Below are 23,113 nucleotides of genomic sequence, written 5' to 3'. Positions count from 1 at the left end.
CCATCACAGTGCTATCATTATCACCAAGTAACAGTGCCAGTATGCCATGAATAGTGCTGTGTGATAATCAGTCAACATTAGTTTGTGAAATAAGTGAAACTTGTAACCTGAAAATCATGTCTGGTGCTACCTCTAGTGGAAAGTGTGGTGCTGCTGATGCTGGTGAGGGCAGGGCTAAAGGGACAAGGCATAACCTTTTCCTTGACGTGAAATTAGACATTGTTATATGTCAATAGCTATCACGTCTTGGTAAAGTATTTGAGATTGTAATTAATAAGCACATAGTTAAACATCTTGAATCCAACAACTTAATTAGGGATACACTATGATTTTTGGCACAAAAGATCCACCGTTGATATACTCAACCTTGTGACTCATGCCATCCATCAATTTATTGACCAGCATGGAGAAACTCATGCAGTAGCTCCTTGATATTTCTAAAACTTTTGACAAGAGTATGGCACTGTTCCTTGCTATCCTAACTCCCATGCTATGTACTAATGTCTTTTGTTCCTCTGATTTCCTCACATCTCAGCAACACAAAGATAAGAGTAAAAATAGATGACGTATATTCCAGTTTCCATGCAAACCAGCATGCCACAAGGATCAGTTCTGGCTCCAATCCTATTCTTTATTCATATTAATGATCCCTTATCCGTCACCCATAGTCCCATCCATTCATATGCAGGTGACTCAACACCACAGTTCATTCACACTTAAATACCCATTTTCAAAGTTTAATATCTCTAACTCGTGACTCAAAACAGCCATCCCCATAAACCAAGACTTTTCTAAGATCACTGAATGGGGACAAAATAACCTTGTCTCATTTATTGCCAGTAAAACCAAATACTTTATATACAATTTACTGTAGACAGATATTGCCAGAGTCCTATTTTACCTTCAGTGCTACTAATATCTCTATCTCTAAAATTACTGAAATTCTCAGTGTTTCACTTAACAGTGTCCTCAGCTGGACCTCTCATGTCAGACTACATGCTAAAACTGCCTCAAAGAAATTTGAATCATTATACATAGTCAGTAACATCTCCACTGACGAGCAGTTAGCTATAATTTGTGAGTCATGTGCACTCTAAGCTGGAGTACTGCTCACCCATGTGGAATGGATGTGGAGAGGTTGCAATAAAACAACTTGACAAAATTGGAACAAAGCTGTTAGAATTATTAATAACCCAGCTTTTACAAATAAACTACCTCTCCTACAAGTGAGAAGGAATGTTGCCTCCCTTGCATTATTTTACAGATACTTTTGTGGCAAATACTCTGATAAAGTTGGATCCATTGTGCCACCTCTCCATGCCTTCCCCTGCGCTATCTGGGCATCTGGTAGCGCTCATGACTGAACTGTCACACAGCCATATTACAGAACTTCTGTCCATCAGAATTATTCTTTTTTTCCCCGAACTGCATCTCTTTGAAACTCGCTCCCCCAGAGTTGTATCCCCCCACACTTCAGCCCACAGCTGTTCAAATCTGCTACAGATTTTTTATGAATGGAGGACACCAGTAATCTGGTGAATGGATTTTTTAAAATTCATTTGTTTTTCCTTCCTTCGTTGTTATTGGGGGAAAAAAAAGCCGTATGGAGAGGCAGAGACTGAGCAAGACTGCTGACACCCTAAAGCTGCCCCAAGTCAGTGGCCTTGTCAGGGATAAAGAAATCAGATGCTGTAATTGCAGTGTTGCAGAATGTGCCTTCCTGACTGCTAAACAATTAACCAGATCAAAGGCACCTACCCTGGAGAAGGAGCATCTCCTAGCTCTGCGGGTTAATAAACTGAACTGAGCAAAGCAGTCTCTCCACCACACTTTTATCTGCAATAAAGCTCTCAGTCTGTGCAATTACCTCAGGGATAAGCAAGGTATGTCGGCCAAGGAGGAGTTCAAGTCCAGCAGGGGTTGGTTTTAGGCCCACGTTGGCCTTAAACATGTGACCATGCACGTTGAGGCTCCAGGCACAGACCACAAAGCGACTGAGGCCTTCCCTGTGAAGCTGAAGGTGGTGATAGAGGAAGGAGGATGCTAAAACAAGTCATTAACCTTGACAAGATGGGCTTGTTTTGGAAACTGATATCCAGGAAAACACACATCAGCAAGGAAGAATGATGTGTGGCAGGGTTTTAAGACAGCCAAAGCCTGTCTCACCGTTCTCCTTGGTGTGAATGCTGAGGGGTACTAGAAGCTCGGATTTTTTTATTTTATTTTTTTTTTTATATATATATTTTTTTTTGTGACCGACTCTGGGCAAAGGCGTTAGGGCCTATATCTCGGGGGGAGTAGCCTATCCCAAGGTCCAGTAGTCCTCCTACACCTCCACATGTCACCACTTCGGCGCTAACACCCACCATCCATATTGAATACATGCTAGGGCTGTCTCATACAGGACTGGTGTACTGGTATTAACGGGGGATTTTTATGACATGTCGGCGGGTCATCTGGTAGATCAGGAAAGTCTGCTTTTATGAAATTCAAATCCTTAAACTGTTCCCTGCCCCAGCTGGGATTCGAACCTGGGTCCATCAGGACAGCAGGCTGCCTCTCTACCGATTCAGCCACCGCCTCGTGATTTACCGCTGGGAGAACCCCTGAGCGCTGGCAGGGTTCGTGAAAGAGTACTTTGGGGTTATTTGGAAGAGTAACCCCAGGGCCTGGCTGACCACACACTTCCACTCATACATGGCAGGATACCTGTCCCCACACCTGCATGACTAGGCCAGCCAGAGCAGCTTTGCCAACCATTTCCACCTAGTGGTTGACAACATTCCAAGCCACCTTGAGGGCATGAAGGATTGGGTGGATAATATCAAAGTGGTGTACCTGCCTCCCATCACATCATTGCTTTAGCCCATGGATCGAGATGTCCTATCAACATTCAAGACCTACTACCTCCACTGGTGTGGGCAAGTGATGGGGCATGGCAGTTCTGGAGAAATTACATCAAGCACGCCATCGACGGCAACATAACGGTTGCGTGGAAGGAGGTGCAGTCAATCACACTGAATCCTGTCTGGCACAAAGTATGCTCCAGAGCAGGGGTGGGAAACGTCCGGCCTCCGAGCCGTATAAGGCCCGCAAGACCATTTGATCAGGCCCGCAAAGCAATTCATAAATGCAATGTCATAAACTCATAAACATATATATATATATATATATATATATATATATATATATGTATATACAGTATATATCCATTCGTCATCCCATCCTACATTGTACCATGAGGAGCGTAGGAACCCGGGGCTAGGCAAGTTGGTCCCGGCATTTAAAATGGGAGTGAATATATACATATATATATATTATGTACTGGGCTACAGTTGATTTTAAGTTGATAATTTTGTATGGCCCGCAAATGATGTTAAAAATATCATAATGGCCCTTAATAGGAGAAAGGTTCTCCACCCCTGCTCTAGAGTGTGAGTTCTCCTTCAAAGGGTTCCTGGGAGTGAAGAACATTATTTTGTCAAGACATCCTTGACTTCTCGCACAAGACGGGATTTGAGGATGTCGACGAAGAAGATGTGCAAGAGGTCCTGGACAGCTGCACCAAGCAGCTGTTCAAAGAGGGAATGGGTGGCAGGAACACGGGGAGGTGACAAGGACGGGCACCTTTGTGTTCTAGACATAAAAACCTTGAAGGAGTTCCTTGCGATAATGGTCAAGGGAATTTATCCAGGACAACGGCCCCAACCCCGTGAGGAGTGACACGTCAGGCAAAGCAATGAACAGCACTTGAAGGCCTACGTGAAGCTCCAAGCAACTGCGAAAAAGGAAGCAGGGCAGACCACCATCACCTCCCCTGCCAGGAGCACCGAGAGTGAGCAAAGGCCATCAAGGAGTGGTGTGCAAATGCAACATGTTGCACACCAGTACACCACAATGCCATGTTCTTCATCCTCACGGCTACACTCTGTCGGCCTCACTGCGTCACTCTCCATCGTCCTCAGTGGGGGATGGGGTAGGTTTTGGTGTCAAGGGCACCCCCCCCCCATTCCCATTGAATCCATGTTATACAGACCTCACTGTGTAACAAACTGTCAATAGGTTTTCACAGGATGCAACTCTATTGTCTAGAGAGTTGTGACTAACTGGCTGGGTTGCCAGTAACAAGTGGACGTTTCTGATGGTTTTCAATGTTAAAATTAATGTTTTGGTTAACACAGTTACTTCTCAGATAAGGAAGCTGATAGGAGAGAACTCACGGTATTATGCCCATCAAAGTGTAGGACGTGAGGAATGCACAGTACATGCAATTTAGGAAATTCATTTATTTAAAGCAAATGCAAAATTGGAAAAGTCACAATATTAAAATATTACAAAATACTATAACCCAAAGTGGTTTCTACACAGAAGACTTCTAGTGTCTACGACAGACGTGTTTTTGAGTTTACAAAAGGAGACTATAGAAGCAGAGGGTGGGCAGGATCAACACCCACCCACCCACTGCTCCGAGACAGAACAGATGGCATCACTGACAAAAATTTCCTCCACATCTGTATAATTAGGTAAAACTGCTTTTCTTACTATGAAGCATCTACAGTATAGTATACTTGACACATTTTGAAACATTTCAATTCACACGAAATCAAAGTTGTGAGTAAAGCCACCTGTTCTACCTCAGCAACTAATTATGCATAGTTTGTGACCAATGTCCTGTTAACAAATTACTGTACATACCAAGTACTATATATGGGGGGGGAAAAAATTTGCTCCCAAAAGAAGACAATTCACAGGATCGTAAAAAATATAGTGGCACAAATTAAAATGGCAAATGGAAACTGACTGTACAAGTGGATTATAACTTTGGTCTATGGGCACGTAGGCTAATGCAGATTCGAGTGTGATGAGACTTTATCAGTCATTTTATTTCCAAATACAAAAATTTTACTCAGTGTGGCATTAACCCCTTCAGTTCAAGAATACCTTTATAAGTTTTCATCCTGCTGCCACAAGGCAAATTCAGATTGTTGTCTTGAAGTGAGTGGATTAGGAACATTCTCCACAACTCCATCAGTGTATTATGAAAATTATACCGTACCCACAATAGCAAAGGTTGTTTACAGTATGTGGGAGATACACCCATTTCAGCCTGATTTGGACCCTCTTCATGGACCAGGTCAGGCTGAAACTATCTCCCAGTAAATGACTCCTCCAAATGTGAGTAAAATTCTTCATTTGAATAATTCATGGCAATGATACCAACACAGTAATATTTTTTATTCAGCTCCAGAAGACCTTTATGAAAGGGTTAACTTCACAGAGGATCCAAGTAGTTCAAAAGCAGATAGCCATCCACAATAAAATTAAGTACAGTACTGATAAAGTCTCATGCTGACCGAGTTGCCTGTGTCATCAACCTATGAGAGTGGTGGGACATGGGGATTGTCAAACTTGCCAATAAGATGCAGAGCTGTGGAAAGGTGTTGGGTGAGGTTAAATGGTAATTATTATAATCTTTACTGTTTATCATGAATAAAGCTTTTTGCAATTACTAAATTTTGCACCATTCACTGTTGTTTATGATCAGTCTTAAACATATGATAGTTTTTCAACTAAATAATTCACTTAATTTAGTTGTACAAACCAGTTTCAGTCTCAGATATGACAGGCTGCATTTTTTTTTTTTTTTTTTTTTAATACACTAAACTGTGCAGTCAGTATATCATATTTTAAAGGAAGACCTTGTTCTGCCTGATTACATGATCAACTATCAGTGATTTCTCAGGGAGTTTCATTAACACAATTATATATATAATAAAACCAGTCTTTATACAAGGGAGAAGATAAAGATTAAAATTACAAAGTAGCTAGAACCCTAGCAGAATCTGTTTATGTTTAAAGCATGCCAGACAGAGCAAAATACTAGTCTCATAAATGATATTGGTTGAAATAAAATGAAGAGAATGTGTGGTGTCAAACAAATGCATGTTTCTGCAGTGTGTGTTTCATGAGGTGATGGTTTATGGAACCTTAAACACCATAGGTTTATGGAGGCTTAAAGACCATACTCTTTACTGCACATTTGTACGTGTTACTATAATATGGAACAACATTTTATTTTGATGTTGTAAAAAGCAAAAGCTGTATTACTAGACATTAATGATAATTGTGGTTCGCTCTTACGTAACACCTAATTGCACTGCCAATCAGTTTTCTGTTTCTAAAACTAGTGCACAGTGCATGGCTAATTTAAATTTACCAAATGAGGTACATGAAACAACTCTGTAATGAAATGCTATTTTGGTGCTGCATGATTCCAGTAATGTATGACAACAATATTGATCATGTTCAGAAATTACATACTACGGAATCAGGTTTAGTTGACACAGAACCACAACTGACCCAGAGTCTAACTAAATATACTGTGTAAGGCATTGAAAGGCTGACCACTAGTATAACTGAATGCAATCCTTACAATATACTTACTTCTGACACTTGAGATTTATTATTATTATTATTATTATTAAAAAAAAAAAAAAAAAAGCTGCAAAGGTTGCAAATAGTACAGTAGTACTGAAACTGTTTTGGATTGCAAAAATGGTAGTGGTTACCAAAAACGGTGTTTCGAAATAACAGGTTTTATTACAGGTTAAACTCTAGTACCTGTACAGGAAAAGTGGTCATATGATTCTGCTGTAGAGTGTTAAAAGATTATTTGGTGTGAGATATGGGAGAATGTTTGTGTGAATGAGTTAAGGAGGAAAGAAAGCACTACTAGTGTGGTTGGGGAACTGGTTGTCATGTCTAATATGGTATAGGCGAATGTCTAAGAATTGTAAGAATAAAGTGGATAGGACTAGGGTTGCTACACTGCTCTGTATTTCGGTATCTTTTCTCATTGTCTTAGAAAGGTGATTGGACAGATGATTGTCCTGTATTTGAGAGGCCTTGACATATAAATCATATGTTTAAAAAATATTGCGATCATAACAGTCATAACTTGGCTTTTGTAAATAAGAATTCCCCTCACAAAACAAAAAATTGTGTCCCATATTCTGAAACTGAAAATACTGTATAGCAATCTTATGTGAGAGTTATGAAAAAGTACTACAGGTGTAGTTTGGGATTAAAATGCTGTTTACTTAGTAATGGATATTACAATGGTGCAGACCCATACCCAGTGTACTATGTCCCTCTCCCAACACTGCATCCCACTGGCATTGCCAGCTTAGAGGCATACCATAAGCCTCGTGGCACGCATTCATTTTCTCTCTGGCCATTCCAGACTACAGTAGCCTAGCCTCAGGACCCTACACCTCAAAATAGGTGATATGGGTTTGGCTGTTACTGTTCTTATTATATTTATTTACTCATTTATTATTTACCATTACAGATAATGTTACCTTCATACTGATATTCTCCTGAACCTAAGATGGACATGCCATCATCAAGAGCTGTATTCTCATCAGTTATAAAGGCTTCATAGCACTTCTTCCTTATTGGTTTATTTTCCATATTTCATCTCGCTAATCTTTTTACAATGATATCATTTTGATACATACAGACATGACATAAGGGGTTTATTAATGTACTATATGCAGAAACAAACTGATACGGACGAGGTGCTAGGAATCCTAACCTCCTTAACCAATGGGAGTACATGCCAAGGTGATAGCACAGTAAAGGAATATCCAAATATCAATATGGAAATACCTGCAAAAGCACAAAACCTCATTTTCACTTCAACATGTGGGATTTCTTTGTACTGTAACAAGTGTTTATCTTTAGTTGCCTACTTTTGCATTTTTTTTTTTTACTTGTCATACAGTAGATGTATTACAAAAACAAAAGTTTAACCCCATCACTTCAGTGACATATATTTGTATTTTATTCATGGCACCTCCAAACATTATTCATTTGATGAGAGACATTCTGAACTGGAGGGGTTAGATATTGCCTTCAGTAATACTTTCATTACTAGAATTCTCACCCAAGTTGAGTAAAATAATTTGGAGGTAGCACAGATAAAATAAAAAAATATATATATATACATAAAAATATGTCATCAGATTGGAAGGGTTAATGATACAAGCAAAACATCTACAATGAATATTAAGTACCTGACTTACCGCAACACCGGCAGTTGTGAGCAAAATTACAAATACCAGAGTGTGAGGTGTGATACCACCAAGAGCTGTGCCCAGATTCACAAACACACAAATAATTCCCGGTTAACAAATAGCTTCTGAGAAAAAGCTCGATGTTTTCCTCAATGTAACATAGATTTTTGGTACAGAAGGAGGAAGAGACACGGGAAAATTCTACACTCTCCTTGTCCTTCCCACAGAAACAAATCACATTTATAACAAGGACTTGAGATGGTGACTTGACCCCTCCGTGGCCGACATTGGGGGATTTGTTGGGACCCACAGGCCGAGCAGGGGGCCAATTTTTCAAGTTCCAAAAATTGATTTTTTGTTTTCCTTGCCAAACTGAAGAGAAACGTTAGACACACCTGGCAATGCAATTTTTGGGCTTCCTAGACCCATCCTGTGCTGTGCAATAATTCATGAAAAGTGTGCAAATTTACACATGATATCGCTCACTTTGGTATTGCTGCGTTTTTGTTTTTTTCTCTCTCTTCTCTTTACTGAAAAACAATGTCAGTGATGGTGAAATGGTGTGAAATTACTAGGCGTGTGTATTTTGAAGTTATCAGTATATAATATGTGAGGTTCCAATTAAAAATTATATACATCAATTTATTTAGCATTTTTCGGTTTATTGTGTTTATGGTAGTATCAACTTACTTTTGTACTCTGGGTTGTGGACTTTATGGGAGAAGGGAAGCGAGAGATTATATTTTTAGACCTAAATGAGATGGAGGTCATCCGAGTGTACTGGTGAACTGTCAGGGTTGAAATGCGAGACGTCCTGCAATTTGCACCTCGCCCAAGTTGCTTAGGGGGGAAGGGAAGGGAGGCCTTTCCACTGACCAAAACATCACATGAACCAGGCAAACATTAGCGTAATGTTAGTGCAAGGCAAAAAATAAGTAAAATGATCCAAACTAGTACAACAAACCTACGCAAATAGGTAAAGATACCAAAAAATATATACTTTTCTCTTATTTCATGTTTTTTGTTTATGTCTGTATTTATTTATAATCGTAAACAGGGTGGCTGTGTGTGTGTGTCTTGCAAGGGAGGAGAAAGGTGATATTTTCTGTCTGGGTTAATGGATGTAACTGTGTGTGTTTAGGCATGACCACGAGCAAAAAAAAATGTACATCCACTCGTCATGGCAGTAGGCACTGAACTGACAGATGGGGTGTGTGGGAGTGTAGTGAAAGTCAGTCTCTAGATGTCCAAGACATTCATTCACTACCCAAAAGTTTTCAGTTTTCTGCAAGACGCACTGCATCGACTGATCCAACCCAGTACAACAAACCTAAGCAAATTTGTTTTGTTTCGTTTTTGAAGGCTCCAACATGCTTGCATGCGTTGGCCTTGGTCGCCTAATGGTGGCTCTCCATGCTGCATGATCTATTGCAGCCTCCCTGTTCAGTCCCTTAACCCTGAGGTCACAATGACCTCGTCCCACATCTTTCTCAGCCTACCCCTCACAACCCCACTCCCAATATTAACACTTCTCACTTTCTGCATCCAATTATCATCCCCCATCCTCTCCACATGCCCAAACCATTTCAATCTACCTCTCCTCATCACAACACCAATACACTCCAGTCCCAATTTACCTCTCAACTCTTCCATCGTAAACCCAGTCCCCCAGGCCTTGCACGCAGGGATGCACTGCACATCCACCTAATCATTGTCATTTCTGTTAAAGATATCGAAAATGTATTTTTCTCTTATTTTCATGTCTTTTTTTGTTTAGCTCTGTATTTATTTAAAACTGCAAACAGGGTGGTTGTGTGTGTTTTGCAAGGGAGGAGAAAGATGATATTTTCCATCTGGGTCGAGATAATGGGTGCAGCTGTACGGGTTTAGGCATGGCTACGAGTGAAAAAATTGAAAATCCACTCATTACAGCAACAAGTATTGAACTGACTAATGAGGTGTGTGGGAGTGTAGTGTAGGTCAGTCTTGACATCCCAGATGTTCATTCACTTCTCAGAAATTTTCGCAGTTTTCTATAAGTTGCGCTGTATCACTGCTGGCGGCCATGCTACAGTAAAAACGTTATTTAACGCAGGCAGTCACGGAGGGGTTAATGCCTGTCAACTGCACTAGGGTAATTAAGGCAGGCAATTAGTTTTTTCTGTCACAATCTTTCCCTAGATGTTGGAGACAACCCACAACAGTCATCTTAGGGACCTAATAAGTGCATCTGTGTATCCGAGCCCTTAACAACACCTGTTCAGTTCAATAGTCTGGTCAGTGGTTCACAAACCACCACTCTGGCATCTCCTGGGAAATGTGAGCAATCTCTACATATCTCTTGCTACCTGCATCATAAAAGGTACAAGTTGACTTAGCTCAAATAGTTCTGGATACAATTACATACCCCTAAATAAATAAATCCCTGGGCTTCCATAGATATTTACAAATAGTCCGGTGCTAACTTTTTCCTGCAACTACATGTTAACAACTGGCAACTAATTAAACAATGTTCTAATACAGGGTTGTATTTTAAGTGGAGTGGGAGAGTTCACACCTTTTCTTTAATTATTTGTTATGCACATAAAACACAAACATCCTCTTGTATGCTATTAATATAACTTAATAAAGGATAAAAATCATACAAGAGAATGACGAGGTGTGATGTACAGAATAAATCACTAAGGAAGAGGTACTACAAAGCCTCCTATGCCACCCAGAATATGTCCCATAGATCTAATAAAATTTCACTAACAAATACAAAGTTCTTCAACCATGACTGAATACAATAACATTATAAATCAACACATGACTTCTGACATTCTTGGACAATCACTAGTAACGAAATCTAAGTTGAGCAATCTAGTTACAGTTATGCAATGTCTAGTAAGACCATTTAATAAGGTAACTTAGGAAATAATTTATATAAGTACTGCTGTCTGTGTGTACCATACAGTAACATAATGCATGACAACACAACTTCCAAAAGATATCTAATCTGGCTAAAACTTAACACCAGAACACTCCAATCCAACCACTACTCCTCTGTGACTGAGGAAACAACATACCATGACAACCAGTTCTCCAACATCGTACCTTCTTTAACATGAAATTAAATGGAATTGTTGGGGCACTGTAGCCAATGAAAACCTCAACTACGTATGCACTAAACAAGTTCATCTGGCATCCACCAAAGGAGTGAGGTAATGCAGGAGCTGGCATCAGTCTCATTCCTTGCCACTACTTCATTTCCAGTACAAAACTTGGCCTCTAAGCTGGTGTAGTCTATTACTATTGCTGACTGACTGAGGTAGCTGGATTCAACAACATGGCATGGAATCATTTGGTCAACGGTTGAGCAATGTGGGTTCACAAAGCCTCTGAAGAAGGGGTCAAGGAAGGTCAGAAAAGCACACACACATAAATGTACTTCACGAGGAGGAAATGAAACATCCTGGTATATATTAATCATAACATAAGCACATGTCCAGGAGTCCTCAGTTCCCCCCCTCACATTCAGTAATAGCATGGTGTATGTCAGTACCATAGGTAACGGCATGCTGTATATCTGCTTGTAACAAGACCAGCGTGGACCATTTAAGTAGAAAACATGTCAGACCTTAAAGCTTTATACTCGGATCCTATAAAACAGGATCAACAATGTTAACAGCTGAAACAAAACTGATGAAATAAGAGGTAATATGTTGTGTAAGGAAGGGCTGAGTTTAAGTAATGGAAGACTGAACAACACTAACTGCATTTTAGTGCCACTCCCTTCACTATGTTCAAAAACTATGTGAAACAGGGTTGGGCATATACAGTATAACACTTCTCCTCCAGTCCACTAGGAGATTTCTTGCATATTATGGGGATGGCTCAGTCTGTATTATCAGTGTCTACCCTGAATAATTTATTCATTTAATACACCCACTGCCACACCTACACCAGTAGACTGAGTCGTTCCCACATCCCATAAGATACTGCCAGCTGAGTTTCTAGTGGAGCATTCACAAACCAACCTGTACTGTATATCCTATCTCTACACTGAGGGACCTGTTGTGAGAATATGTATGTACTGAGTGATGGATGTACTCTTTCAATCTGACAGCCTTTTCCATATTTCTTGCTATTCCTAGATGATTTTATTAAGCTTAGGTGATGCTATTCAAATATGAGGGGTTTAACTGTAGCCTTCACTAATCCCCTCAGTCCTGTGCACTCTCCTATGCTAAATATCGTCTGGAAATAGCAAGAATTATATAGATAAATGTCACTGGACTGATGGTTAAAATTAAATGAACTACACTACAACTGTAAAAGCCAAACTTTTATGATTATTCATCATAACCATTACTGGTATTTAATTCCCTGACTGGTTGAACCAACTTGTACCTCATATATACATGGACTACATATAATGGAGGTCATATATCTCGACTGACAGAACTGCTGATTCTGGGAGACAGCATTCAGTGAACCATTACAAAACTACACAGCTTTCTCTTGTAATAATGATTCTCTTCCTAATTTGAGAGGAATCTGCTTCTGTTAATTTTAAATGTTTTCTAACATCTAGGTTCAGTAGAGGTACTGTGAAGTGGATGGACCCTGAGGCAGAATGTGTTGTGTCTCTTTCTACTCCAGTGATAGGTTGCGTATGCTAATTGTGTGTGTGTGTGTGTATGTCCAAGAATGTGTCTAAGTATGTGTGTGTGTGTATACCATTATCCTCCATGACCCCTTCAAGAGTAGCTGGCTGGCAGTTGCAGTACAAGAGCTACACAAGCTATACTGGAATACAACTGGAAGTTCACTGGATATGGTGCAGAAACTAAACATGATAGAAAGTAACAACGCATTTTTTATAGTTTTATCCTTTTGTAAAAAATAAATATTTACTCTGATATTACACGTAAGAGTGGAACAAAAGCTGAAGAGAACTCTACAGAGCAAAACCTACAGATTTTCAGAAGCTTTTCAGATACAGTACAATAGCCCTCAATTATCTGGATTTTTCTATTATTATTATGACAATATGGTTGTCGTGAATTCTGCTGAACTGCTCATGTAAATATCTTAAATCAGATATCACTGTACAATCAGTTATCAGAGTGGTGTACATAAACACTATTATGTACTGTGCATTAATGTAAACTTTTCCAATCCCTGGTACCGGTGGTAGTAATGCTATACTATCCACACTTATTCTCTGCAGGCATAAAACATGACACTTAGCAGTAACAGTGGTAGTGGCAGTGATGTACCCATCCATCCAGCCAACACTTGTGTTGCATTTACCTTCATGTTCTCAAGACACAGGATGGGTGCCGACTGTACCTGGGACTTACTTGATTCAATAATTCAAGTCTCAAAAGATCAAAGAATCTACATTTTATATTTTGCCATTCCATGCGTATAGGAGAAACAGGGTTACGATGATGGCACATTATTCAACAAAGACAGACTCTGGATACTACAAAATTGCTGCCAATTGAATTATGCTGACAACCTCATCCCAATTCTTCCTGATAATTGAGGTTTAACTGTGACCAACTTCTTGCAAACAAAAACTGGTGATAACCTGAAAGTGCCAGAGGTTGACGTGACAGCAAACAAATGTGTCCAACAATAACAATCACTGTGATAAAAAGCACAGCCAGCATCCTGAGCAACACAAGCAGAAAGAAGCAACTGCCAGCCATGCCTGTGATAACTTAGGCTAAAAAGAGCATGTATATTACCATTCACAGGTTTAGCATCTACAGGTCATAGTGTTATAAGCTTATGTGGTTGTTAAACAATTAATACCCCAAATTATTAACTGTTAACCTTTCAGCATGAGCATGTGATTTTCATTATATTCTTGCTCTTTCCAGATGATTTTATGAAGTCTGAGAGAGACTTTCTGAACAGTAGAGGTGAGACATTGCTATCATTAACTTCTTCTCTATTGGGAAACACTCCTAAACTAAATAAGATCATCTGGTAGTTGCATGCATAATATAAAAATTATGTACTCTGGCTGGAGGGGGTTAATACCGGTTATATAATACAAACACAAAACCTGAAATTTTCTTGATACATCTCAGGTAGTCCTCTTCATACATCAGGGATGTGCAGCAAAATATTACAACTTTTTTCATGCAAAAGGGGAAACTGGCTCAATAAAACAGCTTGCATACAGCACTGGAACTCTGACAGGCAGTTCTGTGGATGTGACAGAGGAAAAAGAAAATGCCACGTGGTGACATAATAACGGCTTTATCCATTAAGTTCTAAGTCCTCAGTATGTTGCTTTTTTAACTATTTTCTGCTAATAAGTCAAAATTAGTAGACAGAAAATGTCCCTATTAAAGTTCCAATGCTATCTATAAGACTGATTTTCAAGTTTCATTCACCTTACAATGCCAGTTACTGTACAGTATTTGGGAAAAGTATATATTTTCTGCCACATCAACACAATGAGGACAACCTGCATTTGCTTCCCTGGAATATATACTGAGGCTGCTATCATACATCTGTTATTGAATATTCAGATAGCCATATTACAAATTATTTTTTCCCATTATACCTACATGCAAGTTCCAGTTCTTATGATGATGCTAAGCCACTTTAACACTTTCCTGTTCCATTGCCACCCAATAACATTTTTGTCTATCTGTCAGAGCCCTTTATCCAGGTTCTCATGAGCTTTTCTGATTCAGGGTATCTGCTGTAGTTCCATTTTTTTTTTTTTTTTTTTTTAACATAACTTATGACAGACTCAAGAACACCCCTGGCCATCCAAAGAATGGTTGTGTATTTAAACTTTTGACACCCCGGGGCATCCAAAAAACAGGAAAGTGTTCCTATGACAATGACCTCTTTTTATTCTTTTTGACCACTTCAGTATGAGGGCAATCTCGTATTTCAATCTTGCTATCGCATCAGATTAGTTCAACTAAAAGGAGACTCTCATAGTGAATGGGTTAAAAAAAATCTCCATTAATCCCTTAGGAGGTCTGGCCAAATCTGAATAAAATGTCTGGTAGCAGAGATAATGAATCTTCCAAACTGGAGGCTATTGCCTCTCTTGCATATCAGAGTCTATGGTAATCTAGCCTTGGGTCTCTACACCTCAAAGGGGGTAGGTAATAAGGGATAAATGCCGTGATCACAAATGGACTCTCCCTCGGAGCAAAATTACCCTTCAACTGCTATTAATCATCATTATATTGAATACCAAGGGCAATTAGTTATCAATAATCTATGAGTTACAATATCAAGGAGGGGATCACCATCTAGCTTCTGCCACAATAGATACACTTGGATATATTCTGGTGGTTCTGGGAGGACTTCTGGCACTTCCTCCCTACCTGCTTACTTCAGTAAGGGCAAACTGGCAACATGAATCCTCTCTCTCTCTCTCTCTCTCTCATTTAATAGCTTATTCTTGCTATCTCCAGCCTATTCTGCTGCCTTTGAAGAAGAAGCTGAATTAAGCTGTCTGAAGGCAAGAACATTAAATACTGTTTATCAGATTGAAGGATGTATTTTTCTCTTGCATTCTATCTATGCAAATCAGGTTGATATTAGAAAGATAAAACTGACATACAAAAGAATAACGATGTGTAATGTGCAAAATAAGCTGCTACAAAAGAAGTGCCAGACAGCCTTCTTGGTCTAACCACAACATATCCCCCTGAATGGTAACTATCACCTCTTAGAAACATGGGGAAACAATCTTTGTACAACTGCTTCTCTCTCTGGATGTGCTGCTGTGTGTTGCGCTGCGATGGTGGGACACTTTGCTAAATCCCACTTGTAAGGGGAAGTAAATGTGTGATATGGCATCCTGGATGACTTGGAAAAAGAAACATAAAACTTCTGCACCTTCTAACATAGTAAGAAAATAATTGTACTAGTTTCGCTACTGGTGCTGCCTCACGTTTGTGAGCACATGAGACAGCAGCCAGGAAAACAAATGAATGGAACTAATAAAAAGTCCTTGTTATATGTCTGTGATCTGTATTAAAAAAAAAAATAATAATAATAATAATAATAATAAAAAAAAAAAAAATAATAATCTGACGAAAACTGGCAAATCAGATTTACTAATAGCAACAAAACTTAAGTGGGCAATTTTTCTATTACCATTAAAAAAAAAAGAAAAAAAAGACAAGTGTAACGAGGACTTTCTGTGCTAGTTACCCATGCTTGGGATAAATTTGAACTTTCTCAATACCTAACTATAAAAACACTTCACTAATTCCTGGGCATCTTTCACCCAAATACTTAAAAACTACAGATAATATTAAGCACAATCTCTACACCTTACAGTCTACACTTACACTTACACCCTTGGAGGGGAAGAAAAATAGAAACTTGAAGGGGAGTCAAGGTGCTTAACATACAAAAAAACAAAGGAATGTATTCTACGCGGCACAGGAGACCTCACAGCACTTTTCTTTAATTTATTTTGCAAATGCTATTAATGCTGTGTTAATAACATCGGTAACATACATGAAAACAATGAGGTGCAAAGGGCAGAGCAACTCACTGAGGAAGAGGTGTTGCAAAGGTCCCCTAGCCACTTAGAATATGATCCAAAGAGAACTGGCGGCCGGACAATACACACAGCCTTCCGCCAACAGACTCATGGTGGATACGGAAGCCTCGTAAAAGGTAAAACAAACACTCTACACCGCCAGCTGCTCGTGACAGAGGCAAACAAACTACAGCAGTCAGGGAGTGTGGCCGGCCAACGTGTAAACAAACATAGCCTCCATAAGCGACTGGCTCGACCAACCGCCGCCCCTCAGACTCAAACCATGTGAGGGTGCGGCTTCTGACGCAGTAGACTGGAATGAATTAACTATGGGAATTTCTGAGGTATAAGTGGTTAGACAGGCACTTGGTGGTGGTAGGTTAGGTAGGTAGGTTGCAGGGGAGGGGTACTCAGAGTGGGCTAGACTAGGAGTAACTCAGGTGCTGCTGTGGGAAATTTGCAGTGCTTGTATCTGGTGGACCTGTGATTACAGTGCCAACAAGCACAACACACACACACACACACACACACACACACACACACACACACACACACACACACACACACACACACACACACACAACACACACACACACAACACACACACACACAAATATTCCAGCGCAGCTGCATTAACAGACAAACACATGGTGACATGCACAACCAAGAAAAGTGGTGACTTGCAAGTGTTGCCATGCCAGTGACATCACCACTTAACATCAACTCATGTTGAGGACACAAAGCTTACTACATTCAGGTACATCTGATAACACATATCCCATTCAGGCATGACTGACACCACACATCCCTCTCTTACACACACACACACACACACACACACACACACATACAATTAGGTAAGAACACACACACGCACACAAACACACACACACAAATTATCTGGTAGGAAGGCAGATGAGAACAGTCATATGAGACAAGGTTTCACGAAGGAAAGATGTGACTAGTGGAGTGCCCCAGGGCTCTGTCTTGGCTCCAATAACGTTACTGATATGTATACTGTAAATGATTTGTTGGAAGGTTTAGTTAAGTGCGTATGTTCGCAGATGATGCTAAAATCATGAACCGTATTAAATGTACTGATAGTTGTAAGGAGCTGCAAGAGGACTTGAACAAACTCCACAACTGGAGCCAGACTTGGAAAATGGAGTTCAATACCAAGAAGTGTCATGTGTTACAAATGGGAGTGGGTGAAAAAAAGACCAAACTGGATATATAAAATGGGCAGTGAGATACTTAGCAAAAGATAAGAAGAGAAGGACTTGGGAGTGATTATACAAGATGACCTCTCACCAAAAAAGCATATAAACAGAATCAATGGAGGCATAAGAATTACTGATCAACAAGAGTGGCTTTTAATTATATGGACAAGGAAATGAGTAGATGATGGATGGATGACAAGGAAATGTTGTGGGAGTTGACAGTGACCATGATAATGTCGCTGTGATATGGTCACCTCATCTGAAAATGCACACTGACAAACTGGAAAAGGTACAACAGATGATATCATGCTTAAGGTAACTAACCTATGAGGAGAGATTGTAAAAAATGAAGTTACTAACACTGCATGAGAGAAGGGAAAGAGTTGATTTGACTACCATGCTTAGAAATGTAAGAGGTCTGGAAAAGGTGGACAGAGGGAACCTTCTTGTACTGGACGACAGAATAGGAAATCATGAATATAAATTGACGAGGAGCGGACACTAATGATCTAAAAAGGTTCAGTTTCCCAAACAGAAGTATAAGTACTTGGAATGACTTACACAAGGAGGTGAAAGCAAAAAGCACCCATGTGTTTAAAACTAGACTGGATAAAAGTAGATATGGAGACACGACAATACGAGCTTAGTTCAATTCCTGTATACTACAAATAGGTAAATTCAAAAAGGTAAATACACACACACACACACACACACACACACACACACACACACAATGTATACATTCTCAACCTTATCACACACACATGTATACATTCTCAACCTTATCACACACACATGTGTACATTCTCAACCTTATCACACACACATGTATACATTCTTAACCTTATCACACACACATGTATACATTCTTAACCTTATCACACACACATGTATACATTCTCAGCTATATCACACACACATGTATACATTTTCAACTTCATAATACAATGTGCACATTTTCAACATCATCACACACACATGTGCACATTCTCTACCTTATCGCACACACATGTATACATTCTCAACTTCATCACACAATGTGCACATTCTCAACCTTATCACACACACATGTGCACATTCTCTACCTTATTGCACACACATGTATACATTCTCAACCTTATCACACACACATGTATACATCTCAGCCTTATCACACACACACATGTACACATTCTCAACCTTATCACACACATGTATATATTCTCATCCTTATCACACAAACATATACATATACAGAAACCCAGCACAAGCACGCACAGAAAAATAGAACACACACATATACTGATATTTCATGGAGTATTTGATATATACAAAACCACAAAAATCATGACACTCGTACATCAACAGTCTCAGGTACACAAGTAACCAACAAGCACATAAAATGATAACTATGGAATGCTAATGTACGAAGCTGAGGGGATAAAGACAAACAAGCAGCACTAAAACTCACATTTAAACTACATCATCATGCTAAATCACTGCACAATTTATCCTTTTATATACTGTAGTATTTTATGATATGTGTCTACAAATGACTAGGCAATGATAACAGATCAAGACAAGCAAAACAGTTTAGATCAACTTCAAGTAATTTTTGATTAGCATGTTTTTACTTAATTTGTACTGCTTCTTGACCCAAACTCATTCCATCCTTAAGAGGGAATAAATGTTAGGATGATGATGATGATGAAAGACAAGAATTTCACTGGACTATTTTCATTCAATACCACTTGAATGAGTGTCCACTGGTTTGTGACAGCAAGTCTAGTTTAATGAATACAAAATAACAACTCACAAAACAAGCATCTCATTTTAACATTCCTGAGTCCTGTTATCATTTATTTCACACAATCACTAACAACAAGGTCTTGCAGTTCTTTTGAAACACTAAATCAACTGCTCTCACATCAATACCAAATTTTAAAACATTACTCCTGAACTCGCATAAACAACCAAAACCCATACACACACACGATGCCCTCCACCTATACTAAAACACACACACAGACACACATGGATGGGAAGTAGGTGGAATGACCAAGGGAAATGAGGGAAAGGAGGTAAGGTCATATGCACCTTTTTTTTGGCAAGCCCACCCTGAGCACTAGCAGTTCCCCGATGATCCTTACCAACGCTCAGCATCAGTCCACACCACAACAAAGATTACGGCAGCCATCTTAAAACTCATCCATCATACATTTTTTTTCTTTAAACCAGCATGATCTCTCGTTAAAACTCATCCTTACCTCTCCCTCACACCAAGCACAATTTTTTCTTAAAACTCATTCATAACAATGATTACTTTTAAACCAAGCATAATACTTCCTTCACACTCATCCATATTATTCTTTACTAAGAATAATCTTTTAAAAGTCACCCATCAGATACTTTTTAACCAAGCAAAATTTTTAAAACTCACCCATTAATATATTTTTAAGCAAGCATAACTTTTCTTTAAACCATCCATTCTATTTACCATGCATAATACTGTGTACAAACTCCACTTGGCATCTTAGTCCCTTGAAACCAGTACCATAATATTTTGTTTATTCCCGCTACTTCCAGATGATTTTATTCAATTTAGGAATGGATTCATATTGAAGGGGTTAATGAAGGTTACATGCAACTCCTCCAGTTCAAAAAGTCTCCTAAATTTGAATTTATAGTGTCTAAAAATAGCAAGAATAAAATCAGTAATACACCACTGTACTAAGGGATTAAAAATACCCATCATACAACTTTCAACTATGCTGGCAGTGGCAGATGCAAGACCACACTGAGTTTACCTCACTTATAATGGAATGGCTTAATGTCTGCCGTCTTTGTTATGGTATTTCCTGGCCATCTGCAGTTTCTTGGGCTTGGACTCACTTTTTGTGGCATGAATCATTTGAGAAAAGGGCAACAGTATTTCATATATAAAGTTGATGGAACACTTATTAATTTTAGGACCCTGTAAGTACAATGACCTTTATATATTTCATTCCTGCCACTGACACAGTCTTATTCATCGTTGGAGAGACTTTTCAAACCGAAGAGGTTTGACAATATGAAGGAGGCTCTCCTAAGCTGAATAAAATAATGTGGTAGTAGCAAGAACAAAATAAGGACATCATTGTCTTCAAGGGGTTACTGTGCATAAAGATGCAGGAAACTGAAACCATACCAATTTTCTAAAGCAACAGAAGCGTAAGAAAAAAATTAAATATATACCGATACTTGAAAGATTCATACACATGCTAACTGCAATTTCAGTTTTTAAATACTGTATACTGATAACTGAGGTGCAAAACCCACACACGTAATGACACAATTGTGATTTTCTTCGGTGAGAACGTTGAAAATGGATTTTAATGTAAAAATGAAGCTCCAACATCCAAACAGGCAAAGACAGACCTGCAGTTCTAAAGCTGAAAATGATTAACAAAGGAAATATTACAGGCATTTTAAAAATTTACCTACAAAACTGAATGAGTTAAAACACGCCTGCAATACATTATTCACAAAGGATGTACTAGTCTTACATTTGACTACTGTAAATTAACAGAAGAGGCAAAATCAATCCTGTGGTTCCATCAGCAAACAATAATTCACGGGACATATTAGTATCAATACTGACTGATAAAATCAAACAAGTAAAAACAAACCTGCAGTTCTATCACAGTAAGAATAATTTACAAAGAATATGTTACTCTCAAAGTCAGATTGCAAAACTGTACAAATTATAAAACTCTTGCAGTTCCATCACAAGAAGAATAAATTATAACAGATATGTCAGTTCAAATTTGAATCAAACAGTACTGTACATGCCCGAAGTTCCACAAGTGAAAATCATTTACAAACATTAGTCCAAAACACCGAGAGGTGGGCAAATGGCCAGTCTGGGTGAAGGCTGAGTGGTTAGTTTGGGTAGCAGGGGACTGTTGGTTGGTGGTGGCACAACTGAGGTAGTGTATGGTTCCTGTGTGGCAGTAGTGGATCCGTGCCTGTACTATCGCTGGCTGAAGAGGCTCCCTTACATCTCTGCCTTAGCAGTCTGATTATGTAGTGCACCATAGTGCTCTCTTACATGTTATTCAAAGCTTCTTTATAAGGATATAGTTTGCATGAATAACACATAAAAGAATATAACTGCAGCATATGCAGAAATTAAAAATTTACTTTGACCTACATATTACTCTCTGGTATTCTCTTAATGCTATTAACATCTTTGTAATGTACAGTAGATATAATTAGCACAACATACAAGAGAATAACAAGGTGTATGCATGACTTATAGCAGCTGGCTTGCACACACCTAACATGGGTGGACTACACAAGTTCAAGCCATGTAGTACATCATATGCTGAAATAGCCAGCTAAGGATGATGAAGCAGGGAGCCTCCTTAAGGCCACAACACTACAGGCCACGGAGTGGTGGGAGCAAGGATAGCCTCCTTGCCATGCCCTGGGCTTATAATGCACTCTCAGAGAATTCAGTGTTGACTATGGAAATGCTGAGGAAAATACTGTTATGATGATGTGGCTGTGCACATTTGGCAGTGACGGCTGTGGCTGAGCCTTACATCTACGACAAACACTAGCGAGCCAAAATTTGCGATAGTGACCTGGGAGAGCTTATATAAAACTTGGCTCTCACAATACCTAAATATAATCAAGCTTACACAGTATCAAACATCAAGTACAAAATGCTAACCATACCAAAAGATCTCAACTTGCTATAGTATATATAAAAATTTTCCTTGAATTTGAAAAGCTGCATCTCAATCAAAATGGCAGTGTAACACTCGAGATCATTACCACGGAAATTTACGCTTTGTCTCAATTAAGAACAAATCATTATTCTTGACTAAAACCTGGCCAAAATGGGAAATAACAACAAAGCACTATTTACTTACCAAAATACAAACTTCTTTTGACATTACCTGGCAGTACAAGTGAGTGGGTTTTGAGACAGCTCTGAGGCTCCTGTGTTTCCATCCTTCCTCACTCTCTCTCTCCCTCACCCTGTTACCCTGGTTGCTCCTCTTCATCACTCGATTCACTCTTCCCCCCTTCTTCCTCCTCCTCTTCTTCTTCCTCCTCCCTGCCCACGCGTGAGGGCCCTGCCTGGGGCTCCTCCTGGGTGGTGACTGGGACAGGGATCACGCCAGGGCCCCCAAACGACTTGCTCTGGAGGTTCACAGACACTCCAATCTTGTCCTCTGCCAACTCTGAGAACTGGGCCTGGGGGTATGGTAGATGGAGGAGTAAACAAGGAGAGATGGAAGCGGAGAAATGAGAAGTGA

The 23,113-nt window shown here is 39.3% G+C and overlaps 1 protein-coding gene across 1 annotated transcript in view; it reads right to left on the bottom strand.

Annotated features, from left to right (window-relative positions):
- Positions 1-22,835: 22,835 nt before the first annotated feature.
- The window catches only part of Tasp1 (Taspase 1), a 60,591-nt gene continuing 60,313 nt past the window's right edge, over positions 22,836-23,113 (bottom strand). The window contains exon 10 of the mRNA XM_080275035.1: positions 22,836-23,051. Within this exon, the coding sequence (XP_080131161.1) occupies positions 22,836-23,051 (216 nt within the window). The remainder of the gene's footprint in view (positions 23,052-23,113) is intronic.

The sequence above is a fragment of the Coenobita brevimanus genome, chromosome 60 (genome assembly GCF_032717465.1).
Source record: "Coenobita brevimanus isolate Jiangsu-jjx chromosome 60, ASM3271746v2, whole genome shotgun sequence".
Lineage (NCBI taxonomy): Eukaryota > Metazoa > Arthropoda > Malacostraca > Decapoda > Coenobitidae > Coenobita > Coenobita brevimanus.
The sequence above is the reverse complement of the archived record's forward strand: the minus strand, read 5'-3'. Positions and strand labels throughout refer to the sequence as shown.